This window comes from Macaca mulatta, chromosome 5 (assembly GCF_049350105.2).
Source record: "Macaca mulatta isolate MMU2019108-1 chromosome 5, T2T-MMU8v2.0, whole genome shotgun sequence".
NCBI classification, from domain to species: Eukaryota; Metazoa; Chordata; class Mammalia; order Primates; family Cercopithecidae; genus Macaca; species Macaca mulatta.
Window position 1 is genome coordinate 141,938,055 of NC_133410.1, and position 12,860 is coordinate 141,950,914.

The 12,860-nt window shown below is 36.8% G+C and overlaps 1 protein-coding gene across 1 annotated transcript in view; it reads left to right on the plus strand.

Moving 5' to 3' along the window:
* Positions 1-12,592, plus strand: part of PCDH10 (protocadherin 10) — a 59,313-nt gene extending 46,721 nt beyond the window's left edge. The window contains exon 5 of the mRNA XM_015139211.3: positions 12,035-12,592. Within this exon, the coding sequence (XP_014994697.2) occupies positions 12,035-12,105 (71 nt within the window). The 3' untranslated portion in view covers positions 12,106-12,592. The remainder of the gene's footprint in view (positions 1-12,034) is intronic.
* The last annotated feature ends 268 nt before the right edge of the window (positions 12,593-12,860 follow it).

Below are 12,860 nucleotides of genomic sequence, written 5' to 3' on the forward strand. Positions count from 1 at the left end.
AGGATTAGATGAGCGGATAAATCTGAAATGCATAGCACAATGCTAACACAGACTTGTAACTGCCCAACAGGTTCACCTTGCCCACTGCTTAGACACAGCCAATTTATCATGACAGGGGAATTGCAATAGAGAAAGTTGTTCATGCAGAGCCTGCTGTTAGGGAGACCAGAGTTTTATTATTACTCAAATCGGTTTTCCAGAGTATTTGGGGAATCAGAGTTTTTAAGGATAATTTGGTGGGTAAGGGGACCAGTGAATCAGGTCTGATTAGATGGTTCAGAGATGAAATCATAGGAAATAGAAGCTGTTAAGCTGTCATGTTGCACTGTTAGTTCCTGGCTGGGGGTCACAAGACCAGATGCACCAGTTTATCAATCTGGGTGGTGCCAACTGATTGATTAAGTACAGAGTCTCCAAAATATCTCAAACAGTGATCTTAGGTATTACAATAGTGAGGTTATCCCCAGAAGAAATTTAGAAAAGGTCAGAATCTTGTAGCCTTCAGCTGCATGACTCTTAAACCATAATCTCTAATCTTGTGGCTAATTTTTTAGTCCTACAAAGGCAGTCTAGTCCCCAGACAGGAAAGGGGTTTGTTTTGGGAAAGGGCTGTTATCATCTTTGGTTCAAAGTTAAACTATAAACCAAGTTTCTCCCAAAGTTAGCTTGGCCTGTGCCTAGGAGTGAACAAGGACAGCTTGGAGGTTAAAAGCAAGATGGGATTGGCTAGTTTGGATCTCTTTCACTGCAATAATTTTCTCAGTTATAATTTTACAATGGCAGTTTCACAATGAAAGTAGTATATGTTATTACTTTTTTTTCCCAACATTTAACCACTGATCTTGGTTACCAAAAGTATAGAATACAGTCTACAAACAAAAGAAATTCTTTTCTCTAAATTCCAACCTGCCACAGAGTTGTGTCTAAGCAGTGCAAATTTCAAACCCTCAAGATGAAAGTAGACTTGCCTTTGGTATCCACTCATCAGCTCAGTTCATATTTGCCTCTCCATTTATCAGTAGTATGGAGTACAAAAATAAAACACATCTGGCTAGCTTCACTTTCTTCCTCCCCTTCATTTTACGACTCTCAAATAGTCCTCTATCTCTACTGTTGAAAAATACATGTGTATGTTTGCACTAGGACATATTTAACTGACCCTAATGTCCTTTCTGAATATGTATTTCCATACAAATAAATGCTTGTTGGAAATACCGAATATTTGAAAGAATCATTTTGTTTGCATATGATTTTCATAAAAATGAATTAGGGCAGTGTTTAGTATCTGCTCAATAGAATTGAATTTTAAAAGTTGCTGTAATAGTAGACTTCTTGAAATTGTCATTATTTAGCTTGACAGGCTCTGTTCCCTAGAGGTGTCCTTTGGGTGTTCAGAATATAACTAAAATCTCCTCTTTTTTTTTTTTTTTTTTTTTCTTTTGAATCAAAAGTTTTATCTCCTTGTCAGGAAAACTAGGTTTTAAATTTCCCAGTTAAGGTAGTTCAAATTAATCTGTAACTTAACTGATATTTCTAAAGGAGTATTCATATTGTGAAGGGAATTAATTGATCCATATTGAAAATATTGTGTAGGTGAAGATATTTTTGTTTTGGTATGCTTCTTTATTTTTTGTAGAAAACATCTGATGATCATTGGGCAGTTCCTCAACCAATCTGTCTGAAAGATAGGAACATTTAGATAACATTGCAATCACCTAATCTGAAACACAATCCCCATCTCCATTTTCTCCCTATCATTATGAAAAACTCTTATCTTGATCATGAAAAAAAGAAGTGTTGGCATGGTGAATTGTGTAAGCCCACAACTCTAAATGTTACTTCAAAAATGTGAGAATTCTCTTATTCTCAGTTGTGTTTCTTAATTAATAATAGAGTGAATAGCCAATTTCAAACTTCTCTAGCAAAATATTTCTCTCAAAATTGTGTGTGTGTGTGTGTGTGTGTGTGTGTGTGTGTGTGTAATTGGGAAAGGTAATAACAGGCTCATATGAAAGAATTACATGAACATAAAGGATCATATTATAGGTAAAACATCCACCTTTTGTTCCCCTCTAATGTTAGTCTTTAAAGTATCAACATGCCTGTTTGGAAAGCAATAGTATTTGATCATCAACAAACTGGCATGGGCCTTTCAACACCACACAATCAATGATTTATTTTAACATTACATGAAAACCACCCTTATTTATGACAGGGCTACGAAGACTCCAAAAAAAAAAAAAAAAAAAAAAAAAAAAAAAAACATGGTTGTAACAGAATATACCAAACGAAACTGAATTAAAGACAGAGAGAATGAGAGGTGTGTGAGAGTTACATTTTAAGATACATAAGTTAAGATAAGGAAAAAAGTAATGAAAACAAATGATAAGTAATTCTATTTTAACCTGACAAAGAATGAAATAAAGTGGTATAGTACTCCTTAAGCAACATTAAGAAGTATATTAAATTTTATTTTAAAATGTGGTAATATCAAACCACCTCATTGAATGCCTCCATAGATGCTTACGTTGCTTCCATTGCCTCTTTGACAATGATGTATGGCCTCACATGACAGTGTTTGCAAATATTACTCCATTTAAAGGTGTCTTCCTGATGCTAGGATGATGTCCTTATAACTTTAGAAACCAGAATAGGGAAACATTGATGATACCACTAACATCATGCAAAAATATGTAATACTGGCCTAGCTTTTTATCAAGTTATATGATAAGGCTACAACAGTGTGGTTATTGGTTATAGATGTTACTGCTGAGGTGAGAAGCAAACTTCTAACTGGAAATCAGTTATTGGGAGTGAAAAGGCTATATTAGGTGATTTTTTTACTTTAAGATGTATTTTTGTGTGTGTGAGAAAGCATTTTTTAACACTCTATAGAAGTGTCTATCCAAGTCCTACATATAATAACAATAAAAGATAAAAATAAATGCTACAAATAACTAAGAATTGACTAATTTAGAGTTAGCAAGATAACTTGTCTGGCTGGCGGCTCATACTTGTAATCCCAGCACTTTAGGAGGACGAGGTGTAAGGATCGCTTGAGTTCAGGAGTTGGAGATCAGCCTGGGTGACATGGAGAGACCCTGTCTCTACAAAACAATGTTTTAAAAATTTAGCCGGGAGTAGTGGCGTGCACCTGTAGTCCCAGCTACTTGAAAGGCTGAAATGGTAGGATCACTTGAGCCGGAGAGGTGGCGGTTGCAGTGAGCTGAGACTGTGTCACTGCACTCCAGCCTGGGTGACAGAGTGAAACCCTGTCTAAATAATAATAATAATAATAATACGTTGATTAATTAAATAGTAAGATAACTTGCAACAATGGAAAAGAGAAAAAGAGACGTTGGGGTAAGAAGAGACTACTGTGAATCTCTAGGTAAGGAACAAATGAACCCAATTGACTTAGAATGAACTGGTAAAAATGGAGGGGAGAGGGTAGAATTGAGAGGCCTTTCAGAGGACAAATAGACTGTACTTCTTCACTACCTTGATGGTCAGTCAGCTGATGAAGGCGAGGGAGAAATGATGGAGAGGACCATAATGCCATTAAACAAGTTAAGGTAAAGGAAAACAAACAAACAAACAAAAAAACAATGTGCAGAAAGGTATCTTATTTGTAGAAAGGCTTTCTAATTCTATTATTTAATTTTATTATGTTTTCTGCCAATGTGGGGCCTGAAGTACATTATAGTTGAACAATTCCACAGTTGTTGTTAATTTTTTATTTTTTTATTTATTTAGTTATTTTTTGTTTTGAGACGGAGTCTTGCTCTGTCACCCAGGCTGGAGTTCGGTGGCGCGATCTCGGCTCACTGCAAGGTCCACCTCCTGGGTTCACACCATTCTGCTGCCTCAGCCTCCCCAGCAGCTGGGACTACAGGCGGATGCCACCACGCCTGGCTAATTTTTTTGTGTTTTTAGTAGAGACGGGATTTCACCATGTTAGCCAGGATGGTCTCGATCTCCTGACCTCGTGATCCACCCGCCTCGGCCTCCCAAAGTGTTGGGATTACAGGGGTGAGCCACCCCGCCCGGCCTTTAATTTTTATTCTAATATAAAATGGTACTATCCGTGCTGCATTCTGCTTTATTCTCTGTGTAATAACTGATGGTTATTAATACTATTTAAATTAAATATCTTAAGTCAAAACTTTCTCATTAATGTTTAGAAGCAATTTTATAAATATATGTAAATTATAAATAGTTTTAAAGTTTTTTTGTATGTATAACTTTGACTAGTATATGTACCCAATTAGGCTTGACTCATGTAAAAATAACACAGGTTAAGTCCAACTTTCTGGCTTTTTTGTTTGTTTGTTTGTTTTGTAACACACCCATAACAATAAGTAATAAAGATAAAGAAAATGTTAATAAAAAAATTAAAAGATGCAACAATTGTAAAAGGCATTTTAAAATCTTTCCTATAAATCTGAGTTCAACTAATGTTTTCAACAATTATTTTTGAAGAAGTCTTAACACCTTCAAGTTGTTAAGTCTATGTTCATCAACTATCTTCTAACCTCTACTAGCAATTAATCTCATTTTCTATTTTTTAAGCAGGTCCCACAGGATGATAGAATTTTAATGCAGAACAGGGCCTTAAAAATATTTTGGTCTGAATCCCACCTATGAAGAAAATAACACAAATATAAGTCAACTCATGGAAGAACCTAATAATAAACCTAACAACCTACACTAATCCTTTCTCTTGACTCTGAACTCTCCACCTGTGCCAAGCTATGTTTCCATTCTCTGTGTCTTATTTTAAATTGAAATCTTGGGAGTAGTTATATTTGAAAATATGCAAATAAATTATAACATCTAGAACCTCACTTTATATTTTAAAATTTCCACTTCTTAGTATGTTCATCCATAATGATGATTCTCTCATAAAAGGCACTGTTAAATTTGGTCTAAGAAACTAAAGACAGTTCTTACTATTCTTTTATGGATTTATATTAAAATGAAATGTAGGCATTTTTATTCCTCTTAATGACAAGTTATATTGGTAGTGAGTAAGCACAATTAGAGCCAAATATGAGTATGTCTCCCAGAGAAATCACATTGAACAAACTGCTGCATCACCAAGAGTAAATCTGACTAACCTGATTTTACAAAATCATCATCATTTCACCCAATAATTTCACCCAAGCTAGCTCAATATACTTCAACTAATTTAGTGAAGCATTGAAAGAAAAATAGGAAGGCATGCAAAGGGTAGTTTAGTCATGTATTATTCACCCCATTGAAGGAGGCATTCCCACCATAGGGTTATGGGAATGGAGACACACACACCTAACACTGGACAGATGGATGACAATGACAGCAATTTTTTAGTCAAATATTCTCACAACCTTGGGGAAGAACCTGCACGACAAAAAAGGCCTTGCTGGGGTTGCACTCGGGGACGGAGCAAACAACCTCCCACTAGAGGATGTGACTGAATTGTTTGAGTAATTCTGTGGGTCTGGGCCTGGAACTGAAACCTCACTACTTAGGGATAAAAAGGAATTATGCTGGGCACGGTGGCTCATGCCTGTAATCCCAGCATTTTGGGAGGCCGAGGCAGGCAGATCACCTGAGGTCGGAAGTTCGAGACCAGCCTGACCAACATAGTCTCTACTAAAAATACAAAACTAGCCGGGCATGGTGGATCATGCCTGTAATCCCAGCTACTCTGGAGGCTGAGGCAGGAGAATGGCTTGAACCTGGGAGGCGGAAGTTGCAGTGAGCCGAGATCATGCCATTACACTCCAGCCTGGGCAACCAGAATTAAACTCCATCTCAAAAAAAAAAAAAGAAAAAGAAAAAAAGGAATTGTGCTTGAGGATCCCTAATAAAGACAATTCTTTGGCTAGGGGAATCTTATCTTTGGGATCAGAATGCAGAAGGCTTAGGGCATTTGAGGCTCTCTCGGTTATATAAGATATCAAGGCAGCACGTAATATTGGGCCTTAATTTTAGACCCCCACTGTCTCCTTGAAGCCTTGGCATCAGTTTATATCTTTGTCATAAGTAGATTGCTATGCAGTGGAACAAACTCCCTAGGATGTGAAGTATGCACTTGACCAGGGTAAAGAGGGCTATGAATGATGGAATCTTCAAAAACATAAACTTTAGTGGTGTCCCGCTTATGACCAATAAAGAAAAGTGAGGGACTTGTGTGGCATTATTGCAGAGAATACAGAGGGATGTGGATTTAAGCTAATCCATACCTATGGCAATAGCAGGGGTTCTATTTACCAGTTAGTAGCTTAAACAGCAATTCTTTGAAGATAGCATTATGCCTCTTACTTAACCTGGCTGTTCAGGGTCTTGAGGGTACATGGAAGTTGCACTGAGTACCTTCTTTAAGAGCCCAACATTGTCTATTTTAAGAAGTAAAGTAAATGCCTTAATCACTATCAATAATGTTTACAACTTTAAAGGAATAAGAAGTGTTCTGGTGAGGCCTTGTATTGTGGCCCTAGTACATATAGTGACATTTGTTGCCTTGATTTTTATATTATGTCTCTGTGGGGCAAGAGATTCTCAGAGATCTTTACTTCCAAGGGATCAACTCTTAGACAACAGACTGAGAGATTATGAAAATGTACGGAAGAAGGCATTTCCCATCCGGGGCTTTTGGTACAAAACTGACTGCCTTATGTTTGGCCAGTTATGCTGACCCTTTCATCCTGTTGTTTATCAGGGACATCCTGACAGAGGAATTTTACTGAAAAGCAGTAAAATTCCATTGAGCTCCATCACGTATAATGGTGGTGGTTGATCCATAAAGTGTATCAACATGTTCTCTCAGTTGTTCGCAGGTTGTTAAGAGTTCCACAAGTGAGTTGATCTCTTCTAGCACTGAGGCATCAGACAAGAGGCTGAGGAGAGGTGAAGCCACTCATTCTTGCAGGGAGGCTATATTAGAGGGTCCAGTTTGGTGCCAGTCTGTTGAAGGAAGTCCTAGGTAGCTATGCAGAACTTATGGAATGCTAATTTCATGACTCAAGGCATAATGGCCAGCTTGGTATGGAGGATCAGAAGCCAATATCTATGAGAGTTCTCTATTTCCAGAAAAGCCCAGTGTGTGACCAAAAATTGCCACGCTAAAGATGTATGGTGTAGGGCCAAGGAGAAGTCCACTGTCAGCTTATGCCATGGTATAGAGATTCCAGAAGCAATGAGAAGTGGTCAAATTATATACCTTTATTTGAATTTTGTTCTCTCTCTCTGTATCCAAGATTCCTTCCTTCTTTTTCTAACAATTTTTCCCTTCTATACTCTGCTCATAGTTATAAACTTTTTACTTTAGCAAACCTTAAATAATTATCATAAAGGTTAGGGGCCCTTTCCAAGGAAATGGTTGTATCATAGGGTTTAAGAGCCCCAGACTTAAGTTGGGTTTTAAATAACACCTATGCTTTGCCATAGGGGTGTCATGGGTATTTTACCCTGTCAAGCTAAGAATCATGATCTTTATTGCAACAGAGAAACAGACAACATTTTGGCACAATGGAAGAGTTCTGGGGTCATGACCCAGAGGTCATTCTCAAAACCATTGTCTACTATAGGCATGCAGCCTCTCTCCTTTTTTTTTTTTTTTAATCTCTCTGTACAAATTTCCTCAGAATATTTTGAATTTCTAAACATATAAAGTTTAATAATCACAGCTTTCAGTCTGTTTCCTGATCACTCTAGGTGGACACCTTCTGTGTGGTTGAGGGTAAAAATGTTGGGAGCCTAGTAGTCCACCTGTAGACAGCTATCTCATTCCCCAGTGAATATCAGTCAATCTCTTCAGTGCTGGAGACCGCATCTAGTAAGGTCATTTTGACTGTGAGGCAGGCATGGCAGTGAAGTACTTTTGCATGCTGGTAAACAGGAACACTAAGAAAAGCCTAGGTATTTTGGATAGGGTTTTTCACTGGGAGAGTAGCTGCATTACCTCTCCATTGTTTTAAGAGGGGCTGGTAAGAAATGCTCCTAAACTCTCTCTCATTATTTTTCCATCAGTGTCTTGACCATGGGCTGCCATGGATGTCTACCTTTGTACCCCTGGGAGTCAGGAGGATGCATGGGATGCATTGAGGGAAACAGTTACACAGGAAATGGGCAAGGTGGCTACCTTTGCCTGAACGGCAGCTCTCATTAGGCAACCTGGGAGCCATGCTTAATTCTTTCTAGGGTATCAGTCTTCTTCTTTTCTACAAACCTGGCAATGTGTCATCCCATGTTCCTCCTGGGGGTGTACAGTCACAGTTAATATCCACGTGGCTGTCCCACGCAGCTAATGGAGGTCACTAGATTAGATGCCATAACCAGAGAGCTCTAGATTACCCTTGATAGGCAGGACTCAAGCACCAGCCTACCTTTAAGGTGCTGTGTTGTCACTACTTTTATGGGCAGGAGACTCAGGGACATTTGCCAAAAACAGACCAAACCCAACAGTCAGTCATGCCTAGGTATAGTCAATTAACAAGAATTCTTCTTTTGGAGAAAAACAAGAGTTTCCTAGAAAGGGAAGAGAAGGAACAAAGTGGTACTGGAACCAATTAGTGGTTTGTTCGCATGTGGCCTTCCTAGTATCATGAAAGTACTTAGCCAAAAGCAATGAATTAAAGTTGACCAGGTGTCCTTGGTCATGGTTGGAGGTCATTCTTTAAGAGGTTATTTTACTTGCCTCCTATTCACTCTATTGGTGAGGGAGACATTCCTGCCCTGGGATTATTGGGATGGAGAATCTGCAGCTGGACACTGGACAAATGGCATCTACAACAATTTATTAGTCACATCTTCTCACATCCTGGGAGAGGAGGACACTACATTCTGCACAGGACCATGTGGAGGTTGCACTTGGAAACAAAGGGAACAACCAGGGACTGTGGCAGAAAAGCTTTGTGTTTCAAGAAGTGAACCCTGGTTCCAAGGGGATGATGTGATTAGCTTATTTGAATAATTCCATGTGTTAGCAGGGAACTGAAACCACTACTAGGAAACCCAGGATAAGCAGGGCCTGTGCCTGGTCTCCTTGATAAGGAGGATGGTTTGGTTAAGAGACCTCATCTTCTGGAGCAGAGTGGGAAGGGAACTTGAAGTTAGACTTTTTGAGTCCTTCCTCGTGATGCCAACACATAACAATGGGCCTTAATTTTAGGCCTCAGACACTAAGGGTGAGCAGTACCTAGTATGAAAAAGACCAAAACTCTATGTGAACACTTGAAGAATTTAGGTCTTGGTCAGGCTTGACTCTTGCCAAATTTTTCTGTTGTTAAGCTTTGATTCTTTGAAAGGGTTTCCATATCATCTTCTAAACAAAGTGGACCATTTTTGTAAATAAACTTTTCATGAACACAGGATCCCCCAGCTCTTTTGTAAACTTGTGAGATAATCTCTTTGTGATTAAGGTCTGAAATCTGGTATTGTGTAACTTGATGGTCCATTTTTATCTGTGTTGCAGGCACTTTGTCAGCTCTTTCAATCTTCAAACCCAAGTCTTTCAACTTTTGGAAATTTTCTCGAGTTATTACTCTCATCATTTCTTCCCTTATTTTTCTTCATTTTTTTTGGATCCTTCATTATTTAGATGCTGAACCTCCTCTACTGCTCTGTCAATTTTCATTACTTTTTCTTTTCTATATTTTAAAAATGTACTTTCTGGGGTATTTTGTTATGTATCTATTCCAAACCTCTACTGAGCTTTTTATTTTATTATTACTATTATTATTGTTACTTGAATTCTAAGTAATTTTTGTTTTCTGAATGTTCCTCTTTTAAAGTACTTTTAACTCTTTGTGTATGCAATACTTTATTTTATTCATCCAAATATATTGATGACAGTTTATTTTACATTTCATTTTTTCCAGATAGTGTCTCCTATAATTATGTTAGAGACTTTTCATAACGTTTTATGATACTTGGCTGTCATCTCATAATTAAGAATTTAGGTACTCTAAAATGCTGAAGATAAATTCTGCCCCTGTGTGGAGGACTTGTTGAGTATGTTTGTCTGTAGGATAATCTGGCTAAAATTTAATTGGAGAACTCCTGGTCAATATGTTTAGGCATATTTTTCTTCTTGGTCTTGTTAGATAACCAAGAGAAATATTTTCAGGTCTTCTGCCTGGAGGTATAAGGGTATAAGCCTGGGTACTTGAATTCTGAAAACTAACTAGGAAAAAAAATCTGGAAGACCCAAGATCCAGACTTCTTGGTATGACGATTGCACTTTAAACTGTACCTGCTGTTTTCTAATGTAGGAGCGCTCTGTTTCAACCTCCTTAGAGAATAATAAATCTCCTGTCTTCTAACCAGAGGGAATAGTTGATCATCTACATGTGCACAGTTGATGAGGACATCTGGAGGTCTAACTGTTTCTTAATAACATTTTTGGTCCTTTTTATTAGGTTTATTTTTACCCCTACTTCAGAACTAATTTGTGCTATCAATTACTGAGCCTTTGGAATTTTCTGTGGGATAAACCAGGTTTCTTCTTTACACTCTTAGATTCCAGCTAAGGTTTTAAAACTTTTGCAGTTAGTATGTCAATTATACCTTTTTATCTACTTCCAAACGTTCAGAATGTTGTCATAGTTATTTCCTCAATTGTTTGTCTTTCATTTGTCATTGTAACTTTTTCATTAAACTTTTTTTCACGTTCATAAAGTTTTAGGAGGAAGGAATGTTAGTGCATTAATTGACCTCTCCCCTCTCTGTAACTGGGAGCTTGAAAATAATCTATGGACATAATAAGCAAAGTCTTATAAGCGTAACGCAGAATGTCATGTGGAAATTTGATCTTACATTATTGAGAGTTTGAATATGGGATTCTCTTTAGTATTTTTTTTAAATATTTTTGCTGTTGTTAGGGCTATATAGAAAAGCATTGATATGTTTGAAATTGAATCACAATTTGGAATTAATAACAAATTTTAAATATAAATAATTCATTTATTTCATTACTTATCAAAAAATAAAATAATAAAATACGTAATTCATTTTTCCCTATGTCACTATTACAATAACTTATTTTTACTTTTTTTGTAATATCATTATCTTGAAATCTAAAGTAATTTTAAAACAATAATGTTAAAACCAAAGGGGTAATATGCATTGTTATATTTGTTATAGATTAGAATAGTGATTATTTATTCAATTGTCTTTAAGGTTATTATATTATATTACAATATAAAACTTAATATAGCTTTTCTCTCATTGCATTGGTTTATTTACCATATTACTCTATTTTGAATAGCGGCCTGAAATTAGTGTCCAAATACTATCAGACAACTAGCAAGCTTCAGTACTTGAGGTCAATTTAATTACACTGTGCATGACAGAAACTAGGCCATTTGGGCATTGCCTTTGCCACCAGCAATTGACACCTGAGTGTTAATGAGCTGATAATTAAGAGTTGGCACATACAGACACATTTTACTGTTTAAAACTAGGATAACCATATGCTGCGTAACTTCTGTGCTAAGTACTTTGTTAGCTCCAGAATTTACACAATTATATTTGTGAGTTGTGTTTTTTTTTTCAAATTTCAATTTTTCATGTTTAAAAAAGATAAAAACTGTTACTTACAAAATGTAAGTAACTGTACTCATCAATTACAAGTTATGAAACTTTCTAAAACTAGCAAGATTATATTTGGAGAGCAATATATTTGGGGAAAAGGAATGCAGAGTTTGTTAGTAGAATTACTTTTAGTTTAAAACCACATTGACGGAACTTGCATTCTGAAATGCCTTTTGCAATATAAAAAAGTACCTAAAGCAATTTAACATGACTGTGTTTACGTAGGATTGACAGCTTCTGTGATGGCCCATAATGATTTTCACATCCTAACATTGACAGCCTTGAGTAATACCTCTCCCCTGAATGTAGATGGGATATAGTAAACCACCTCTAAAAAATCAATGTGATAAAAGTGAAGTGATTTCGCACTTGACATTAGGGTATCGAAATGCTATTGTTTCCATTTTGAAGAACTTCTTATGTACTGTCTTGCTATTTTTTGGATTCCTTGCAGAGCTGTTGTGGAGGCAACTACGTGGAGAGACCCATGTGGCACAAGATCAAGGGCTGTCAACTACCACATGAGTGAGCTTGGAAACAGACTCCCAAGTTGAGCATTCAGATGAAACCACAGCCCCTGCTGACAGTTTGACTGCAACTTTCTGAGAGTCCTTAGCCAGAGGCACCTAGCTAAGCTGCACTAAAATTTTTGAACCACACAGATTGTGTGATAATAAATATTTGTGGTTTTATGTTGCTATGTTTTGGGGTATATTGCCATGCAACAATAAATAGTTAATACATTATGTAGGTGAGAATCTTATTGTCTGATACAGTAATATGAAGTAATATGAAGTATTACAGTAATATGAAGTATTTTTTCTGGTGTGATGTGGCCATTTTCAAAAACAATATGTATAATGTACACATCCTGTTGCTTTACTTTCTCTTCAATTTTCAGTTCTTGCTTACTCCTCTTTTCCTGACCTTGCACACAAAAAATCATCCCCACCATTTTTGGGATTGATCTATTGGCTTAAAAAAAATAAAGCTGTCCTCATCAGATGAAAAATGTATTAACTTTAGTGAATTTTAGTTGTGGGAATTACTTCTAATTTTCTTCTTTGAAACAGTTTGCTTTCCATAGAATCCTCTGTAGGACATATAGCCTTTTATATGCAGATTGGTATAATTATGCTTTGAAATAGCTCTGAATTCCCTGTAGCTTAAACTGAGAACATGAAAGGCCAAATGTTATGTCGAACTGAAGGATATAAAAGTGCACGTACATCAATCCAAAATGAGATATAGAAATGAACAGCTTTCACACAGTGATGTCA